This window comes from Humulus lupulus, chromosome 7 (assembly GCF_963169125.1).
Source record: "Humulus lupulus chromosome 7, drHumLupu1.1, whole genome shotgun sequence".
Lineage (NCBI taxonomy): Eukaryota > Viridiplantae > Streptophyta > Magnoliopsida > Rosales > Cannabaceae > Humulus > Humulus lupulus.
Genome location: NC_084799.1, coordinates 183,995,792 through 184,017,466, shown reverse-complemented (window position 1 = coordinate 184,017,466; position 21,675 = coordinate 183,995,792). Strand labels below are relative to the sequence as shown.

Here is a 21,675-nt window from a genome sequence, read left to right as displayed (position 1 = left end):
TCATTTTTTTAACATTTGTGACAGTTCCCCACTAACGCAAACCAGGCTAACATTTGTGTCATTGGAGAACTGGTACAAATCTGGTATTTGTGACAGTTAGGCAATGACACAAATGCTAGCCTGGTTTGCGTCAGTGGGGAACTGCCACAAATGTTAAAAAATGAGTTTTTTGCGTCAGTTGGGAATTGTCACATATACTGCTGTTTTTCTATTTTTGCTGCTGTTTTTTTCTTTCAAAATAGGCCAGGGAAATTGGTATAAACATTTGTAATTTCCCTCGTTAGTACTTTATGTGACAGTTCCCAACTGAAGCAAAAAACTCATTTTTTAATATTTGTGGCAGTTCCCCACTGACGCAAACCAGGCTAGCATTTGTGTCATTGGAGAACTGTCACAAATCTGGCATTTGTGACAGTTAGGCACTGACACAAACATGCTTTTGCGTCAGTGGGGAACTGCCACAAAATGCCAGATTTGTGACAGTTCTCCACTGACATAAACGCCTAGCATTTGTGTGAGTGCCTAATTGCCACGCATGCCATATTTGTGATGGTTCCTCACTGACGCAAATGCCAGCCTGGTTCGGGTCATAGGATTCCGCGTCACATTTAAAACTGACGCAAAACCTCAACCGTGGTAGTTAGAAACTGACGCAAATGATCTTTTTTGTAGTAGTGTTATCACATTGAAATACTATCTCATGCTTCCGCAACACTATCAATCACATTGTCATAAACCAATAGGGGGGCCCATGCGTATCACAGTGGGCCCAATTACGTGGTTTCAACCCACTACTTTTTGGGCTAGCACGTATGTAATGCCCCGGATTCCCTAATGTGGTTTAACGGCTGGATTTTTAGGCCGGGAGGGCCATAATTGTTTAATTTTTCCATTTAACGTGTTTATGCATGTTTATGAGAATTATGTTATAATATAATGTTAATTGTATGCATGTTGATGATATATGTGAGACCACATTATGATGTGGGTTTGTTCGAGCTGTTCGACATGAGACGATCGTAGTTATTGATTAGCGGTTTAGTCACAACAGGTTTAAGTGTCGGGACTTGGTTTGAGTCTCGGGGTGATTTTGATGGTTAGAGCGTTACCGGGAGATAAAGGGGTAACGGGATGTGAATTAATGGTGTTTGAGATTATTGAGAATAACGGGAATTGGAGAGCGTTAATTATGATTAACGAGTTAGGAGGAAAGTACCAAAAATGCCCTTGGGAGTCTTTAGAAACCATTAATTGACCTAGGGGTAAAATGGTCATTTCACCCCTAGGATAGATATAACCTTACTTAGCTGAAAAAGGTGATGGAAAAACAGAGTATCTTTGAGAGTTCTCCCGTACCTTCTTTTTCTCTCTGTTCTTTGTGGTTTTTGAGCCAACTTTGAGGATTCTAGCTTGGGAAGCAAGCCTTGGGAGTTTGGGAGTGTGTTCCACTATTGAAGAGCTTCGTAAGCCAAGCTTTGGGTAAGTTTCTAACCATAGTTTTTCTGGTTTGCTCTCTTTTAGTTTTGTTTTGCAGCTGAAATGTTTAGGGTGAATTCATGGGTTTTGTTGGGAGTTTTGGCTAGGGTTCCCATGCTTGTGATGTTTGGGATGTGTTGGGATGGTTTTTGGGTTCATTTGGCATCAAGAATAGGCTTTGGAAGCTTGGGAATCGAGTTAGAATCGAAGGAGATGAAGAAGGTCGGTTCAGGGAAGTTTTGGGCTGGAGGTAGCGCTACAGCGCCCACCCTAGGGCGCTATAGCGCTCCTCAGGAGGGTTTCTGGCACTTGGGCGGTTCTGTGTTTAGCGTTGTAACGCTAGGGGTTGAGCGCTGTAGCGCTACCCTGTTCCTTCCAAACCCCGTTTTGAGTGTTTTTAAGGGTTTTTGACTTGGGGTTTCAATCCTTAAGGCCCGGGATCGATTCTACTCACCGTGTGGGCATGTTTCGAGGTCCCGAGGATGGTGCTTAGGTTAAGACCCTATTATTGTGGATTCTCATTAATGGAGGTTATAATTGGTTGTGATTAGGTAACCGCTAAGGAACTAAAAGACCGATCGTTCTCAGGGGTCGTCTTTATCATACTTCTCGCTCGAACTTGAGGTAAGAAAACAGTGTATGGACACAGTTGCACCCTGTACAGGTATATGACATGCATGGTTTGATATTGAGGCATGTTGTTCGTTATATGTGAACGTGGATTGCATATCAAATGCTAATGATTGCTAATCACCTGTTTAAGACACTGACTAGTCAGGGACCGACTCTAAAGTCGATGATCACGCATTGAGTGGCTCTATGGCATTAATGCGAGACCGACCTAAGGTCGAAGAAACTTATAAGCGCTTGCCTGGTCTACGACCAGATGACTATAGCCAAGGTATATGACCCTGGTGACCGTTTGTCACGTGGATAAGGGACGTTGTCCATAGTTTCGACTCTAGAGTCGTGAGGAAGGTTATGTTGGTGACCAATCACCATGCACCTGTCCTAAACAAACTTATGAATGAAACACTTATCGATTAAGCCCTGGTGACCCTATCGTCACATGGCTAGAGGGAGCGATGCTCATTACTGTGACTTTTGGCTATTGTCACCTATTTGTTGGACTGATAGTCCTGGATGATTATTATGATCGTTGTTGATATTATACCGTATCTTATTGTGTTTTCTTGCTGGGCCTTGGCTCATGGGTGCTACGTGGTGCAGGTAAAGGAAAGGAAAAGCTTGGCTAGCCTTGAGTGGAGCGCTTGGGCGATATGATGTACATACAGGGCCTCTTGACCGCCACGGTCGAGGAGTTCTCAGAGGGACTAGGGGGTTTACCCTATTTTTGCCGCTTAGGCCGGCGGAGTTTGTAAATTTGAAACTGTAGCGAATCTTTTGTAATACGAACTACTTGTAAACATTTTAAAAGGCTCATGAGCAGTTTATTTACTTAATGAAATGTACCCTTTCCTTTTACTGGGTTTCCACCTTAACCTGATAATAACACTTAGATCACGTTTTTAGCCAAAGGACTCGGGTAGCGAGTCAAATTTCCGGTTCACCGTTCTCCGTAACTGTTCTGGGGTAGCCAGGGCGTTACAACGTACCTGACAGTGTTAGGGGGTTGCTGTACGTTTTCCCATGTCAGACGGCATCGTGAGACATCCTACTCGTCGCTTGTACAGAGTTGACACTACCACTTTCACAACAGTAAAATGTCAGACAACTGCTTGTGGTCCAAGGTCCTCGCGCTTGACACTTGGCACCCTACTCCAAGCCTAGAGGATGGATCTCGTAGGCCTGATAGACTTAATGGAGGAGAAGATCTTGAGAGGACATTTTGAATGTGGTTCTCGGGAAGTTGCCTTTCTCGAAGACATACTTCTCCGGAGGCGGTGAATGGTCAATAAAAAAGCAAGTCTTTCCTTCTGTTGAGCTCCACGCAAGCTCCAAGAAGCTTAGCCAGCTTCCGCGTTGACCTAATTAATCCTAATGCATGCCATGTGTCACTTGGTGAATAAACGGACAACAACTCTAAAAGAAGAGATAACCCAATTAGTTATATGCTTATGCAAAACTAAACTAAGATCTTCTCATTAATGAGACACATTGTTTCATTTATGTTTAAATATTAGAAATATTAAACAATAAGTTTTGTATATTTCGTAAAGTAAAATATAGTTCCTAGATCTCCTTAAACAAAGGAGTCTACATGCCAATAGCCTAAATTTCCCTCATTAAATAGTATATGTAATGCTTACTATCAAATAAAGAAAAAGAAAAAAAATAGAACACTAGTTCAAACATTTTTCTAATCATGTACCTCGTACTTGGTGTTTGCAAATTAATTCGCATGCCAAAGAACGTGATTTCGTAATTTGTTGTAGTTCACCCGAGAACACGTCCTCTGAAATAATCAATTTATATCTAGTGTCTAATAGCATATATTTACTTATTTATTTATTTTTTGAAATAACAGACTTCCATAACCAAAACCAGCAAAAATAAACAAAGAGAGTTACAACAGGATTGGCATATCTGCAATTGCTACAGACCATGCATCACAGGGCAGAGCCCTCATCCCAGCAGCACTAGAACCAGAATAATGGTTCGGCTTGGCTAAAAGGTGAGCCAATTTGTTGGCCTCACGACAAACAAAACTCCAACCCCTGAAACGAGGATTAAGGGCCAACGCAGAGATAGAGGCAGTGAGCCCGTCCCAATTGCAGCAGCCAGAGGTCGGGGCGGAGAGAGAACGCACAGCGTTTAGACAATCTGATTCAACCCCAAAATTCCTCCCCTCCAGCATCAAACCAAGCTTCATTCCTTCCCGAATTGCCTCCAGTTCCGCCACCAACGACGTCAAATCCCTTGAAATGCGAATTGACCTGAACCTAAGGGGGTTCCCTTGCCCATCTCTGGCGATCGCAGCATAAAACCATGCCCCTTCCTCCTTTGAAAAACCTGCATCTACATTAACTTTGATCCAGTTCAGATCTGGTGAGTGCCATTTAATTTCAGATTTGTTCTTTGAAGAGGAACTGGGTTTCGAATTAGCCAACCCAAAATTCCTCCAGTAAGCCGAGCACCATTCAATGACATCCCACGATTTTGGTTCCCCATCCCCCAATCTAGCTTTGTTTTTGATAAACCATAATTGCCAAGAGACAACAGCAAAAAGCTCGAAGTTTTCCTTGCTCAATACCGAATGCATAGATGAAATAATCAAACCAGGATCCACTTCTTTGCAATTTTTAATATCAGTCCAGAAACTAGTAGCTTTCCAAAACTTTGTACTGGCCTTACATCTCCATATAGCATGGCCAACATCTTCAACAACACCTGAAGTACATCTAAAGCAAGCTTTCTCACAATTTATTTTCCTGCAAAACAAAGAGAAGTTAGTGGGAAGCCAAGAGTGACTTAGCTTCCAAAAAAAGTGTTTGATTTTGTGGGCAACTCTCAACTTCCAGATAATATTCCAAAGTGATTTAGAATTCATAAGGTCTGAATTTTCAGGTGTGTCACAACAACTCAGGGCAATGCGATAGCCACTCTTGACACTATACTCACCATTCTTTGTATAGTGCCACATAATTTTATCCTCCAGACTAACATCAGAACAAGGCAAACCCAATATCAAATCTGCATCCTCCTTACTAAACAGGCACTTAACCATAACCTCATCCCAATCCCCATTTAAAAGTTTAAGATCAATGACATGAGTCTCAGTAGGAACAAAAGTTTGGTCAAAGATCTTAAAAGAACGTGGCCTAGGAATCCAAGGATCCTTTAGAACATTAACTTGACTCCCATCTCCAATCCTCCATCTTGTTCCATGTTGTAAAATTGATTTCCCCCAAATGAGGCTTCTCCACACACAAGATGCACGGGCCCCACAATTAGCCTCCAAAATAGAATTGTTTGGGAAGTAACAGGCCTTCAGAACTCTAGAACACAAGGAGTTAGGATTACGCAAGAACCGCCAAACCTGTTTTGCTAGCATGGCCTGGTTAAACAAGTTCAGATTCCTGAACCCCAAACCACCCATCTCTTTAGACTTACACAGAACATCCCACTTGCACCAGTGTATTTTCCTCTTTTTCTCCGTAGACCCCCACCAGAATCTAGCCACCATGCCATGAAGACTATCAATAATTTTCTTAGGAATCTTAAAGCAACTCATCACATATGTAGGGATGGCTTGAATAATTGCTTTTATAAGAACCTCTTTCCCCGCATTCGAAAATAGAGGCCTCTTCCAGCCTTGTAACCTCTTCCAAACACGCTCCCTGATACAATCAAAAACTTCCCTTTTGTTTCTCCCAACAAAAGAAGGGAGGCCTAGATACTTGCCATGCATATTAACCATATTGACCTGAAGTAAACCAGCAAGCTCCTTCTTTACATCCACATCCACTGCTTTCCCAAAACAAACGTCAGATTTATCAAAATTAATAACTTGCCCCGACGCCAACGAGTATGATTCCAGAATGCTTTTGAAAATGCTACATTGATGTCCATCAACTTCAAGAAAGACCAAGCTATCATCAGCAAAAAAGAGATGGGTCACCGCCACCTTATCCCTGCCAAAACACACCCCATTGATAAGGCCATTACGCTCCTCCTTCCTTATGAGAGAGGAGAAAGGTTCTGCACAGAACAAGAACAGAAAGGGGGAAAGAGGGTCCCCTTGTCGAAGACCCCTCGAAGGCTTGATATGACCCTTAATGTTACCATTGAGGAGAACTGAAAAAGTGATAGACCTCACACATCTCATCACTTTATCCACCCAACTCCTACAGTATCCCAATTTAAGCATTATTGCCTCAATAAAATTCCACTCCACCCTATCATATGCCTTTGCCATATCCAGTTTAAGAGCTAGTTTGGAACCATTCCCATAGTATCCTTTTCGAAGACAATGGAGGGCTTCAAAACCAATAATGGCATTATCTTGGATTACACACCCAGGGACAAAAGCACTCTGGGCTTCAAAAATAGTCTCACCCAAACAGCATCTCATCCTATCCACCATACATTTGGAAACCACTTTGTAGATAACGTTGCAAAGACTGATAGGTCGAAATTGCTCAATTCGTTCCGGCCTCTCCACCTTAGGGATCAAAGCGATTAAAGTATCATTCAGACAATCAAGAGAACCACCTCCATTAAGAATATTGAGACATACACTCACCACATCTTTATTAACCTCATTCCAGAATTTCTGGTAAAACAGAGCGGGAAGCCCATCAGTCCCAGGGGCCTTTGTAGGATTCATATTTTTTATAGCCTCGATGACTTCCTCCTCCGAAAAATCAGAAATAAGATACCTATTGATACTCTCAGTGATCTTAGGCTCCACACACGAAATAACACCACTCATATCTTCCCTTCGGACCCCCGAAGATGTAAACAAATTCGAAAAATAATCACAAATCAGCTTCTCCACAATAGTCTCCTCATCCTGCCAGCACCCCAAAGAATCACGAAGCCCCAGGATAGTATTCTTCTTCCTTCTAGCTGAGGCTTTATGGTGAAAAAAATTTGAGTTTCTATCACCATTCTTTAACCAAAGAGCCCGGCTTCTCTGTCTCCAATACATTTCTTCCTTTTCCATAAGACAATTGACCTTATCTTCAGCCTCCTTTAAGTCTTTCCATTTATCAGGATCATTTGCTTTAGATAAGAAAGATAACACCCCTTTCGCCTCCCTCATCTCCTTGTTCCACTCCCTCTTTCTTTTTTTATTCCAGGAATTCAGAGACAAACCGCACCTCAATATCTTGTTCTTTATTCCAAGAGAATCAAAGCACCGACCACTTCTCTCCCAACACCCAGAAACCACAGATTTGCACTGATCATCTTCACACCAGGCCTCCTCGAAGTGGAATCTCGTATTCCTCCTAACCAAGCCACATTTATCCTCAGACTCCCTACCATAGAAAGTAACCAAGATAGGCCTATGGTCAGAGCATAACCAATTAAGAATCTCCACCTTAGCACAAGGGAAAAGATCAAACCAATCCTTGCAGCATAAAGCTCGATCCAGTCTCTCAAGAATACCCCTACCACACCAAGTCATCTCATTGCCAACATTTCCAAAATCAATAAGGCCACACTCATCTAAGGCCTCCCTGAATTTCTCCATAGCCATCCCATTCCTTTGATTGCCTCCCACTTTTTCCAAATTGAAACAGATTTCATTAAAATCACCAATGCACATCCACGCCCCTCGAGCGATGCCCCTAATCCTTCTAAGGAGATCCCAGGAGAAAGAGCGCTTAGAGTGATCAGGATTACCATAAAAACCAGAGAAGAGCCACCGAACCATACCCTTTCCAGAAATCTAAGCCGGAATGTGCCCCTTGGACCAAGAAATAACTTTTAGATTCACCTCCTCCCTCCATAGAAGAAGAAGACCACCACTCATGCCACACCGGTCCACCGCCCACCAATTAACCCAGTTCATACTTCCCACTAAATTTTTTGCTTGAGATCTCGATAACTTAGATTCCATCAAAAACATAACATCAGGACAATGGTCCCTAACTAGGGACTTAAGAGCATTGAATGTCTAGGTATTCCCAATTCCTTAGACATTCCAGCTAATGATTTTCATTGTTCCCGGCGGTCTTGATCAACAAGACCCGCCAATATCGAAGATAATAAAGAAGATGACTTATCCGATTGCTCAGAAGACTCACCCCCCAAAGACCCACTCCTCTCTTCAACTCCACCTCCAAAGATACCCTTCTCCTTCTCCACCGAATCCACCAAACTCCACCTGTGAGAGCATTTTTCTTCCCCTTTTTTGTAGCATCTCTTGCACGCCCTTTTATAGAGATTATCTTCCTGTTATATTGCTTTCCTCCCACCTTGGTTTCAGTACCCTCCTTACTTCCTGGAGAGAACTCCAGAAAAGCCGAATGCAAAGTGTTATTTATCCCATGAGTGCCCTTGGCCCTATCATCAACATTTTCTAATTCTTTAACAAAGGTTGTCCCACTAGAGGACAAAAGCGTATGCCCCACCACTCCACTCTCAGCCTGTTTTCGTTTCTTTATTGCGGCATTCACCTCACTCAAATCAGGCACACTATTATTATAAAATTCCCCATCTTGTCTTTTCTTGTTAGATCTTTCCTCAATTTTGTCACCTTTCACACTGGTCATCACCTTCTCCTTACCACTAATTTGACACGCTTCATCCATAATGCTAAAACCAGCCTTCACATTCTGCTTGTTGGAAACATGACAGCCAACTAAAGTTTCAGAAAAAATGTCAGACATTACCTCATCACCTTTGGCATTTCTACCTTCACTCCCATTTTCACCCTTGCGGCTGTGTTGGATAAAAGCACCTTCAGCCTGCGTATCAACATCTTTGCCCGAGCCCCCATCACCATTAATAACCTGTTGGGAAGACTCCACAGACACCCCAATCGCTCCATTGACAGCATCAGACCCCCCTCTTGCTTGGTTATTATTTTGATCCCTGGTAGGCACATTAACCCCAGTCTTCCTCACCACTTGACCACAATTGTCCCCTGCCATCAACCCAGTGACATGCTTGTCTCTTTTTTCGAAAATTTTGCTATCAAAACAGTTTTGTAGCACATGTTCATTTTTAAGCCAGTGCCCATAATATTTTACCGAAGCACCCATCCTATTTTTGACATAGATAATCTCATTCTTGCATTCTTTTTCATCATGTCCCCATCTCCCGCAAGCAAAACATATCAGGGGCAAGTCCTCAAATCGAAAGTAAATCCATTCTTTTTTCCCATTTATTGGGATAAACTTTCCACAGAAAATACTTACACCAACAGGAAAACGTATTTTAATCCTGGCATATCCATTCAGAAAAATTCTTTCAGAACAATACCATGGACACTCCAACACATCCCCTGCCATCTTACCAATCCTCAGAACATTATCTCTATTCAGCGCCTTTAATGGGAATCCATAGCATCAGACCCAACATGGAACCCCATTTAAGGCAGCCTCCTCCCATATCCCAGAGCTCGGCCAGTCAGCAACGAGCATGAATTCACCATTATATCTCCATATCTCCTCTTTGCTTACCCATTGTGCATCAGCCTGGCAGTCGAAAGTGAACCCCACGTACGTACTACAGTGGTCATGTTTAAGAATCTTCACCCTCCAGTTCGACTCCACTCTCCATCTTCTACTAAATATGGTTTGCAAAAACTTCCTTCCACATCTCCTTTTTGCAAAGACTCTCCCAATGACGGACTGAGAAATAATGTCGACATTTACCACTGAGCCTCCCCCCCAGTCCTCCTCTTCTTCTTCCAAAGCCAGAAAGGCCCTTTCATCTTCCTTTTCCCCAGAGTCCACGGCAAGACTATTTTCCATAGATATGATGTTGTCAAGCTCTTCACCATGATTACCCATTGTTGTATGAACTACACCAGAAAGATTCAGACCCAAGAAAACCAAAGGTCACCTTGGACCATGCAGAGAGAATACTACGGGTCACTCAAGGGAAAAAAAATATATATATTATTTTAATAGTTAAGAAATTAAGTACGTGACGTTACTAATGTATATTCTCCCAAGTCCCAACAAAAATATGGTCCCCCAAGACACGGATATAGACCAATTTGGTCAACTCTTTACTTTTCGAAAGCCTAACTCTCATTTTCGTATTAGAAAGTCATTATCATTATTTAATGTCATAATTTACATTTTCTACTTACCTAGTCTTGTTGCAATATTGTCACGTTGGCATGTCAACCCAAAATTGAAAGTATATAAATAAATTAGTTAGTATTTACTTCCATGGTAAAAGAAATCTGCAATCGAATTCAAGGTGTCCAATGCTATAAGTAAATAGTATATCGTTATTTGTGTAATTTAATATCGAGTTGTAACTATTTGAATTTAATAAATATTATTAAATATTGCTAACTAATTATAAAATGTCACTTTATGTGGTGTTGTTAAATAATAATACTCTTTTAAAAATCTTGTTTTGATGTCCTAAATTATTCAAAATTAAAAAAAAAAAAGTAAGTTGTTCACATATAAAATTTGAGTTACATATTCTCCGGAGACAAAAACCAATAACCCTACAAATAAGCGTAAAACTCATGTCCCCACACTATCATCGTCCAAAAAAGAAATCAAAATCAACACATAACTGATCGATTCCGTCTTATAAATAAAAAACTAATTTTGGGAAAAATTAAAACATATTATTACACATACAACCACAACAAGGAAAATGGGTTTTTACTTCGGTTTTTAAGCTTGATTTACTTCAGTTTTCGCTAAAATTCGCAACCGCAGTAGTTCGGAGCGAAGTAAAAACTAGCTAAAAACCGAAGTAGAATCCCCACTTTCAGCTTCGGTTTTTACATAATAACCGAAGTAGAAAGTGTATATACGCTAGCATCCTGGGCACTTTCTACTTCGGTTTTTAGGTAAAACCGAAGTAAAAGGTGTACTTTCTACTTCGGTTTTATCTAAGAACCGAAGTAAAAGGGCACTTTTTACTTCGGTTCTTAGGTAAAACCGAAGTAGAAAGTGCACATTTTACTTCGGTTTTACCTAAAAACTGAAGTAGAAAGTGCCTGCCTTTTTTATTTAATATATGTTTCTAATTATTTTTAAATGGATGGTTTCTATTTTTATATATATATATATATATTTTGGCCTAATTTTATTTAATTGATCTAATTAATTTTTTTTTTTGGCCTAATTATTTTTCAACAATTTAATTATATGATATTACAATTATATATATTTTTACAATTGAAATTGGTTAAGAATTTTTTTTGAATGAAAATATGATAACTTTTATTAATTAAAAATGTTGTACATAAGCATATAAAATACAAGTACTTAAGTAAGATAACTAGCCTTAACATTAATACATTTACAAAAGACAAAACTTACAACTAAACAAAAATAGGCTTACTGATAAATGTATGTCATCAATTTGCCTAACCATTCGTGTTGGATTGGCAAGAGGTCTGCAATCTCACAATATTGCGTCTTCCCACCAAACTGTAAAATTAATAAATATAAATTAATTTCATAGATTATCGATAGCAAATAAATTATAAAAAATGAACTTACTTTTTCTTTTAGGGTAGTCATTGCATTTGATGCCCGTACAAGATCTCTAATGTACTTCAAGACATAAAAACCACATTCATGACTTTGTGGTTGTCTTGGACATGTAACATTGAATATCTTTGTGGGATTGCCGAGTAATGCATTGGAAGAAGCTCTATAATATGCACTATTTAAAAAGAAAATTAACAAACGTTATTAAAATGTAGTAACATGTAATATTTGTTGCATATTAAGAAATATTTTAAAAAATTTAAAACTTACCTCATTATCATTGAATCAATTTCTTCTGGATGTTTGTGTGATTTCAATGGATCTAAGAACACGATTTTTCCTTTTGGCATAGCAATCACCAACATCCAATGTTCCCTAAAATAAGAAGCGTATGTTAAGTAAAATAATTAAATTTTTAATATATGACTAATCAAATAAGAAAATTAAACTATTTCTTACCGTATGTTCCAAGGTATAAAGTAAAGTTGACCAACTCTATCCATGGTCATCAACCAATTCGCCAAGTCAATGGTTGATCGCTCTACATCGTTAACATTATTAATGCTAAGACGTTCAATGTCATAAAACTTGTAATAGACACGCTGATTTGGAAATAGGGACTCCCAAATGCATCTGCAAAATTTTCTTTAGTGTTAAATATTTTGAAAATTTTCGGCAGAGTTTCCCCTATAAATAGGACTTCCCAAACCTGTAAACATTCAATGTCTATGAAAATTTTCAACAGATCACAGAGCAGTAGTCATAACTGATTCTAAATTCCTATCATTCCAAAGAATTAGTTTAAGGGATACCTTAATCCGAATATCATTGCTGAGCCTCCAATCATATGCAAGGTAGAAACTTGTTCCACATCCTCTGAAGTTAGGAATATTGACTCGCGATTCATGAATGTTGGGTCCACTGGAATGGAGGCGACTGAGTTTATTCCCTTAACTCTGCAAAATTCTCTCACCATAAATTGAAGGCTAACATGGATGCGATTCATGATGTGATCGGCAAATGGTTGGCCTTCGGTCAGAGTGTTTTCTGGATTGACGTGAGACCCAGCTGATGACAGATGCGGGCTAGTCATAGGAGGTTTTGACATATCCTTGGATGAACTTTTTGACATAGGAGGTTTCTTTCTTAGAGGACCCTACGCAACATCAAGTAAAAATAATATTAAAATACTGGACCAACAAATATTTTTTTTTTTATCAAGAAGAATGAAGACTTCATTAATCAACTGAACAAATCCAACCTACAAACTCCAAACTTCTAAAAAGGAGCTCAACAAATCTGACAAACTGATTACAAAATCAATCTCATCACCAAATTTCTCTCAAGTCTACTATGGTTCCTATGTATAACAGTATGAAATCTATACTTCACTACAGTTTTAATATCATTTACAATATGTAAACTCAACCTGGAACAACCTTCAAACAGGCATTGATTCCTATTAAGCCAAATATAGTAGTTGACAGCTGCCAGGACAGTGACCCTGATGCAGTGCACCAAACCGGTCATCCTCATGCTCATCCAGTTAACCCAACCTCTGAAATCTTTAGGCCAAGCAGCCACTCCTAACCAATCAAAAATCTGGTCAACAATTTGAGAAGATAAACTGCATCTGTAGAACAGATGATCATGAGATTCTGGGCTGATACCACAGACAGGGCAATCCAAAGTGATCAAATCAAGATGAAAACGAACCAAATTGTCCCTGGTAAGAAGCTGGGAATTCACTATTTGCCACAGCATGAATCAGTGCTTAGGAACATTCAATGAGTGCCAAACAGCTTTATAGTAGGGGCACACCTGAGGTTGAGGAATTAAACTGTTATAGAGAGCAGCAGCTTTGAATTTTCCAAAGCATCCAGCAGCTTCAACAAATTAAAGAATTCGTTTATACCTGGTCAGTCATAATTAAATCTTTTGGCCAAGGAAGGAATGTGTCATAAGTATCTCGAACATAGTGTATCTCCCCAACAGAACATGGGATTTTAGCATCCTCTTGTAACATTTTGGTGACTCGCACCCTCGCGTATTCGTCTGTCAGTTGAACACCATGAATAGTCAGTGGACCCACCCCATCAATGATAACACCCTCTGCCACCACATTATGAATATTATCCGAACAAAGTAACACATCCTGCATGTACGGTGTGTCATCCCGCATGTATGGTGTGTGGTATTCTTCGTCGCTCTGCTCGTCATCATTGTCGTGTTCATCCATATCATCTATCCCACCTGCTTGTTTAGCTTTTTCCTCCTCTAAAGCTTTAAGTTCTGCTCTGAGCCTCGCAATTTCTGCATCTTTCTTACTAACAACATCAGCCATTTCTGTTGCTATTTTTGGTTTTCTTCCAAAGACGGACGAAATCTTCGCAAACTATCTACAATAATCAACCAAATTTATTTTAAAACTAAAATATTATAGAATTAAGTTAAATGCAACAAATAAAAAATAATATCATACCCAAGTGCTCTAACACGCCCTGGGTGCTTAGGTGTCCCTAAAGCTTGCGTTAATATGTCATTCCGACCCTTTGCAATGATTTCTCCACTACTAACTTTTTCTTTCAGCTCATTCTGTGGAACAAACCAGTGGTCACTTATATTAGTGACTTATAAGAATTTTATCATTCCTAAATTACTTTAAAATACTTGCTTGAAACCACTTACAATTCTTGCTTCAATTTGTTTGTCCAAATCTGTGACAAGAACCTTCCTCTTTTCTCGTGCTCTTATCCATACTTGGTACCGTTCTACATCTGCCACACCTAGTTCAGTTTTCTACAACATACAACATCCAAGGTACGATTGCATCTCACTATATGCTTTCCCTATAGGTTGAACTTTATCATTAAACTGAATATTTCTCTTTATTCCCTTAGCTTTTTTATTATTGATATTGTTCTTCTTTGTTGGGCCTCGCCTATTTGGTGTGTTCTCCCCTTCAGAAATTGTCATCTGCACATAAACAAGAATTAACGTTACAATTATGACATAAATAAATACATATTTAACATAAAAATGAATACATTACTCACTGGACACATTTTCTTTTCTTTTTTCTTTTCTTGGTTGATCCACAATCTACCCATATTCCGTCTCTAATATCATTTCTAATGTATTCCCCATCATCATCATCATCTTCATGGAAATCATGGATTTTCTCAACTTGCTCATGTATTGGTTGTCCAACAATAAAATTGTCATGGAACAAATCATCGTTTTCTTCGTCTTTTTCATCTTCTATAAACTGCCTTTTCGGGGTTCGTAAAACAACTGACCATTTATCATCAACAGGATCAGTTATGTAAAACACTTGTTTTGCTTGGGTAGCCATGATGAAAGGATCATTCTTGTGACCTTTCTTACTTAAATCAACCAAAGTGAATCCAAGTTCATCAATTCTAACCCCAACATTGTTGTCCACCCAAGAACACTTGAGCAGAGGAATTTGAAATAAGGAATAATCAAGCTCCCATATTTCTTCAACAACCCCATAATATGCCATAGTACCAGCAACTGGATTATTGTCTTTTGCACTAACGAAATGCACTGCTTCTGCCACAATACTTACTCCACTATTTTGAACCATTCGAGCATCATCTCGTGACTTTGTGTGAAATATTTTTCCTCCAGCAATGTAAGCATTGTGCTTTATTACATGAACACTTGGTCCAAATGATATGTGTTTTAACTCTGTCGACACTCCATGGTTTTCTTCTCCCAACCTTGCTAGAATAATATTTTTCAACCATCGACTAAATGTTTTATTATGCTCATCTATAATCCATTTCTGTTTATTTTTAACCTTGTTGGGAATCATTGATTGTAATAACTCCATGTGCTCACTACAATACAAAGTACAACATATTAAAACTTCAATTATACATAAAAATGAGCATAATGTTTATTAAATCTATAACTTACGTTATATATGGTTGAACTTCGGGATTGTTTTCCAACACAACTAAATGAGCTTGATCTAGTTCTGCACGAGATATGGTCACTACTGTTCCTTTCCCTCGTAATCTTCTATCAACTCCATCCGAGTTATTCCGTGGTTTGCTAATTCCGATTGTGTCGATTCCAACCATGTACTCTGAACAAAATTCCACAGCTTCTTCAGCTAAATAACACTCAACCATACAAGCTTCAGGGCGATGGTGATTACGTACATATCCTTTCAACACCTTCATATTCCTTTCAAATGGATACATCCATCTCGCCCAAACTGGCCCACACAACTTGGCTTCTCTTACTAAATGGACCATCAAATGTATCATGATGTCAAAAAATGATGGTGGAAAATATTTTTCAAGCTTGCATAAAGTTTCAACTATTTCATCATGCAATGCATTCAACTTCTTCATTTCCAATTCTTTTCCGCATAGTTGATTAAAGAAGATGCACACACTTGTCACACTATCTCTAACTCTTTTTGGTAAAACTGACCGAATGGCAATTGGAAGTAATTGTTGCATTAATATATGACAATCATGTGATTTCATTCCAATTAACTTCAAATCTTCCATAGACACCAAGTTTCGAACATTCGATGAGTAACCATCAGGCACTTTCATCCCTGCCAATGATTGACATACGACTTGCTTCTCTTCTTTAGACAATGTAAAACAAGCAGGAGGCAAATATGTGCGAGCCCCTTTTTCTTCAGGTGCCAAGCGGTGTCTTATACCCATTTCAACAAGATCTAAACGACTAGACAAACCATCTTTGGTTTTACCTGGGATATCAAGTAATGTACCGATTATACTTTCACATACATTTTTTTCTATGTGCATGACATCCAAGCAATGTCTAACGAGTAAATCTTTCCAGTAAGGAAGTTGAAAGAAAATTGATTTTCTTTGAAAACATCCATTGACTTTTTTGTTTTTATTCTTCTTCCCATACCTAAAGTCAACTTTTTCTACTTCCTTAAGAATTTGCTCACCTGACAATGGCAAAGGAGCAATGTCTCGTTCCACAGTACCGTCAAATGTTTTTTTTTTATTTCTGTCAGGATGACTTAAATGCAAATATCGTCTATGACCCATATAACACATTTTGCGTCCATTTGACAAGCGACGGGCCCTTGTGTTGGTGCAACAAATTGGACAAGCTTGGTAACCTTTTGTGCTTAAACCTGATAGGTTACCATATGCTGGAAAATCATTAACAGTCCATAACAACACTGCTTTCAAATTAAACACTTCTTTTTTAAAACCATCATATGCCTCAACACCATTAAATACAACGCTTTCAAATCATCAATTAATGGTGCCAAGTAAACATCGATATCATGTCTTGGTTGTTTTGAGCCTGAAATCATTAATGAAAGCATCATGAACTTCCTTTTCATCACCAACCAAGGAGGAAGATTGTACATAACCAGGAAGACAGGCCATGAACTATGCCTACTACTAAGAGATCTATGCGGGTTTACTCCATCAGCAGCTAAACCAAGACAAAGATGTCTTGGTTCATTTTTGAATTCTGGATTGATATAATCTACCTTCTTCCAGGCCTGTGAATCTGCAGGATGCCGGAGTTTACCATCTTTCACTCGTCCAGTCTCGTGCCATATTAAGTTCTTAGAGTGTTCTGCACTTCGATATAATCGCTTTAGCCGCGAAATCAAAGGTAAGTACCATAGCACTTTCTGAGGAATAAGTTTCCTAATCTCTTTACTTTTGTTAGGTTTGTACCGTGATAAACCACATTCTGGGCAAGCGTCCATGTCTGCATACTCCTTACGATATAAAATACAATCATTCGGACATGCATGAATCTTCTCATACTTCAACCCTATCAAACTTAATGTTTTCTTTACTTCATATGTAGACTCCGGAAAACAATTTTCTAGCGGCAAAATCTCCTTGAAAGCAACTAAAAATTGACTGAAACACTTATCACTAACTCCATTTTTTGCTTTTATGTTATAAAATTTAACCATTGTGGGTAATCTTAGTTTATTGCAACCACTGAACAACTGTCTGTCTGCATCTCTAACCATACTATCAAATTTTTCTGGATTATGAAAAAACTCTTCTTGTGCTTCATCAAGCAATTCTATAGGATGATCATCAAAATCATTACTCTCAAAATCATCTACATCTCGCCTACCTAATGGATATGGGTCATCATTTAATAATTCTCCATGCCAATACCATTTACTATAACTCATATCAAATCCCCAACAAAATACATGATCCTTTATCATGGTAATATTCCCCTTTACTCCATTACCACAATCGATACAAGGACAACGAATTTTTTGTGGATCACTACAATTCTTTAGGCAAAACTCTAAAAGTTTGTTGAATCCATCTTGAAATTGTGATGTTTCTCTCCTCTCAAGCATCCATGATTTATCCATACTAATAACAATATTCAATTCCTAATAAGTTAGAAAAAAACTTATATTAGGTTCTAGTCTTATAAATTTTTTAAAAAAATCGACAGAGTATCCTCTGTTTCTATAGCATACCGTAATTTCATAATTACCTATAAAATCAATACAAACAAACACAATAATCAAGCATATATGAATCCATCATTATTCGGTTCTAGTCTTATAAATTTTTTTAAAAATTCGGCAGAGTATCCTCTGTTTCTATAGCATACCGTAATTTAAAAATTACCTATAAAACCATTTAAAACAAACACAATAATCAAGCATAGATGAATCTATCATTATTATGTTCTAGTCTTATAATTTTTTTTAAAAATTCGGCAGAGTATCCTCTGTTTCTATAGCATACCGCAATTTCAAAATTTCCTATAACAACAACACAAACAAACAAAATAATCAAGTATAAATCAATCCATCCTTATATCACCACAGCACGCAAATTTCCCAGAGCCTACTTCACTAATTTCAAACATAACTTTCACTAAATCTAATATGCATGATTACATTAGTCTTATCTTTATACATAAATCTTATAGTAATATAAATAAAAAAATAACTAACCTTCAATATTAATCTTCAATGCACCCGAAATGAACAACAAAGTTCACCACTCAATCAACGACCCTACTAAAACATTACATAATTAGTAAACTACATAATTAATTATCAAACCAATAAATAAAAAAAATCAAACTAGTTAATGAAACTAATGAACAACACTTTGATCATCTTCAAGCTATTTATTTTTTTTCAAATATTTAAAAAAAAAAATTATCTATTGTCAAAATTTCTAAAATTAACTAATATGCATATATATATATATATATATTTATAATAAACCTAATTTTTATCACATTATTTAAACTAACAAAATAAACAAATAATTATAAAAATTAATAAAATATTAATTATATTAATTTTAAATTCGGAATAATAAAAAAAATAAAAAAAAACATAGAAAATTAAAAAATTATCATCAAAACCACATTTTAGTAATCTATACCTGTTTTGAAGCTCAAAATCCCCTTGCAATGACAAAAATCCGGTCAAAATCCAGCAAGAAACACCACTTTCAAATGCAGAAAATACCTACGGGCAAATGCTTTTTTTTCTCTAAAAAAAAAAAAAAAAAGATTTTTGGACTATATTTCGGTTTATAGGGTAGAAATGTTGCAAGAAATAAAGAAAAAAAAAAAAAAGGTTTGGAGAATCAAAATGGGTGTTGGCTCACGGTGGTTAATGGAGGTTTTGGGGGGTTTTTTTTGCACAGAGGGTAGAGAAGGTTTGAGAAGATGACCGTTCGGGTCTAGGGAAGGGATTATAAAGCACTTTTAACTTCGGTTTTTGGTAAAAACCGAAGTAGAAAGTGGACTTTCCACTTCAGTTTTTACCAAAAAACCGAAGTTAAAGGTCCATAAGTCATATGCCTTGTGCACTTTTAACTTCGGTTTTTAGGTAAAAACCGAAGTGGAAGGTGCACTTTCTACTTCGGTTTTTACCTAAAAACCGAAGTTAAAAGTGCACAAGGGTTGCGTTTGGTTTTGCCAGTTTTTTGCATTTTTACTATCTCTAAACATAATATAAGGGTTTGTGCAAACAAACACGGCCCTCTCCACTATGAATTTTTCACTTCGATTTTTAAAAAAAACGAAGTAGTAAGTAATTTTTTTCAGAGCGCCAATTTGAAAAGTGAAGTAAAAGAGTTTGAAAAGATTTTTACTTCGCTTTTTTTGTATGCTCACTATAAAAACCGAAGTAAAAACCTATATTTCTAGTACGGAACCAACCAATATTTAATCACACAATTATTTATACTGACACACATAATTAAAGTCAGTACTCGTGACAGAAACAGTAGCCATATAATATATAACACAATTTATTAAAATGATCTAATCTTCCATAGCTAAATAAAATCAACAAGAAAATAATCTGTATATTTATTACTCTCTTATTTTCTTAAAAAGAAAAGAAAATAAACAAACATGAATTAATCAAAGAAAAATTATAATAATTAATTAACTTAGAGAGATTCAAGAACCAAGAGCAGTTTCCACGTGGCATCGCTGCAGCAACTGAAGCTTGACGGCGGGACCCACAGGGTAGACTCCGGTGGGGTTCCCGAATCGGAGATAAGCCGGACAGTTGACGTCCAACCGGTACCGGCCGGAGACCCAGGTCCCCACCTTCCACTTCACTCTTCCGCCAATCTTAACGTTAACAAGCATTGACCCAACGTTAAGATCCTGGCTGAGCACCTGTTGAAGAAACGGCGAGATTGGGACGGCGTTTCCGTAAACTAACGGCGACCAAACGGCGACGTCGTGGTGGCCTTGGTAACTTGGTGGGAGGAGTGTCGCCACCGTTATCTGCTGTGCTCGGTAGGTGACGCAGACGTCAAGCTTTTGGTAGTAGATTCCGATTCGGTCGTTAGGGTTTTTGGAGGATATGGTAAGCTGAGTAACGGTGGTTAGGATATAGGGCGGGACGGTAGTGGTGGTAAAGTTGTAGATGGTCACGTCTTGGAGGATAAAACCGGGTTTTTCCGGGTGTAGTATGGCCCAAACGAGAAAGACGACGAGAGAGAGGAGGATTATTAGGCCGGCGATGGCCATGATGAGGCGGCGGATGAGTTTTTTCCGCCCGTCATGGTGGTTGCCGCAGTCTTTTACGCTCATAATGGCGGTGATGGCTAGTGTAGTGGTTAGCTTGGGATGGTGCGTGTATATCAACTTTGGTAGATTTAATCTATCAATATGGGAATGCTCAAACAAGAAATGTATGGATTTATAGAAATAGTGAAGTTAGAAGATAAGACTTTGATAAAAATGTATATATATAAGTGTGTGTGTATGTACTATAGAATAATAAATGCGTATTATTAATATATATATATATATATGTACATATATTTAAATTTATTTCGTATTGTATGTATATTCGTTGCTTTTATTTTAGAATATGTCTAAAGACATTAGCGTATCTAAAATTAATAAAAATGTGAAACCTAGCTAAGAAAACGCTTTATTTATATTTATGAATGATTTAAACAAAATATTTGTTTTATAAATTAAAAAAAAAAACAAAATGTTTGCATTACGTGTAGCACTGATGTCTACTTCCACTTACGTTTCATGAAATAAGAAAATACTCATTACATAAATGCAATAAAGTTAAACAATTTTATTCATTTATTAGTTGTCACTTTTAAAAAAAATGTTGAAATTGATAGTATATAGAGTGTAATTTTATTTAATGACAGAATAGAAAATAAAAAAGGAAACTTGGAATGGAGGTAAAATGAGGTGAGTTTGGGTGGTGGAAATTCGGGATCTGGTACGGTGGAAAACCTTATCTTTTGAGGGAAAAAGGATGATGATTATGGAAATAGACAAAATGGTGGGACCTCTGAAGATTCAAGTTCTCTTCTTTGGACAAGAATATGCAAATGTTGCCATGCTAATGTCCTGGCTAACTCATCAGACACTCACTTCAGAAACTTGGGTCCGTCTTCTTTATTTTTTCCTTTTCTTTTTTATTATTTTAATCAATTAAAATATATTAGCTTTATGAATATATTTTTAGCTTCAATATTTTGCTTACTTTACTAGTAATTCTCTTCTTTGATCATCTTGGTTATAGTCTATAGTGTTTATAAAA

General features: G+C 37.7%; 2 protein-coding genes across 12 annotated transcripts; both read right to left on the bottom strand.

Annotated features, from left to right (window-relative positions):
- Window positions 1-11,283: 11,283 nt before the first annotated feature.
- LOC133788917 (ubiquitin-like-specific protease 1) lies at window positions 11,284-19,715 on the bottom strand. 11 transcript variants are annotated; one of them, XR_009873409.1, is made up of 11 exons: window positions 14,642-18,542; window positions 14,274-14,561; window positions 14,068-14,180; window positions 13,501-13,984; window positions 13,302-13,406; window positions 13,015-13,218; window positions 12,398-12,741; window positions 12,045-12,218; window positions 11,856-11,960; window positions 11,595-11,760; window positions 11,284-11,522 (listed from the first exon to the last, which is right to left on the bottom strand). XR_009873409.1 is itself a non-coding variant. In XM_062226576.1 (11 exons), exons 7-11 carry the CDS (start codon window positions 12,715-12,717, stop codon window positions 11,430-11,432), a joined length of 858 nt encoding a protein of 285 aa, XP_062082560.1. In that variant the 5' UTR covers window positions 12,718-12,741; window positions 13,015-13,406; window positions 13,501-13,984; window positions 14,068-14,180; window positions 14,274-14,561; window positions 18,577-18,642; window positions 19,019-19,715; the 3' UTR covers window positions 11,284-11,429. The 11 variants fall into 10 exon arrangements, 5 of the variants coding, with proteins under 5 accessions (XP_062082560.1, XP_062082559.1, XP_062082561.1 ...); XR_009873410.1 differs by having other exon boundaries at window positions 13,015-13,171; XM_062226576.1 differs by lacking the exon at window positions 14,642-18,542 and adding exons at window positions 18,577-18,642; window positions 19,019-19,715 and having other exon boundaries at window positions 13,015-13,406.
- A 211-nt stretch (window positions 19,716-19,926) lies between these two features.
- Window positions 19,927-20,829, bottom strand: LOC133788919 (NDR1/HIN1-like protein 1). Its single transcript, XM_062226581.1, has one exon. The coding sequence runs from the start codon at window positions 20,691-20,693 to the stop codon at window positions 20,049-20,051; it is 645 nt and encodes a 214-aa protein (XP_062082565.1). The 5' UTR covers window positions 20,694-20,829; the 3' UTR covers window positions 19,927-20,048.
- Window positions 20,830-21,675: the final 846 nt, after the last annotated feature.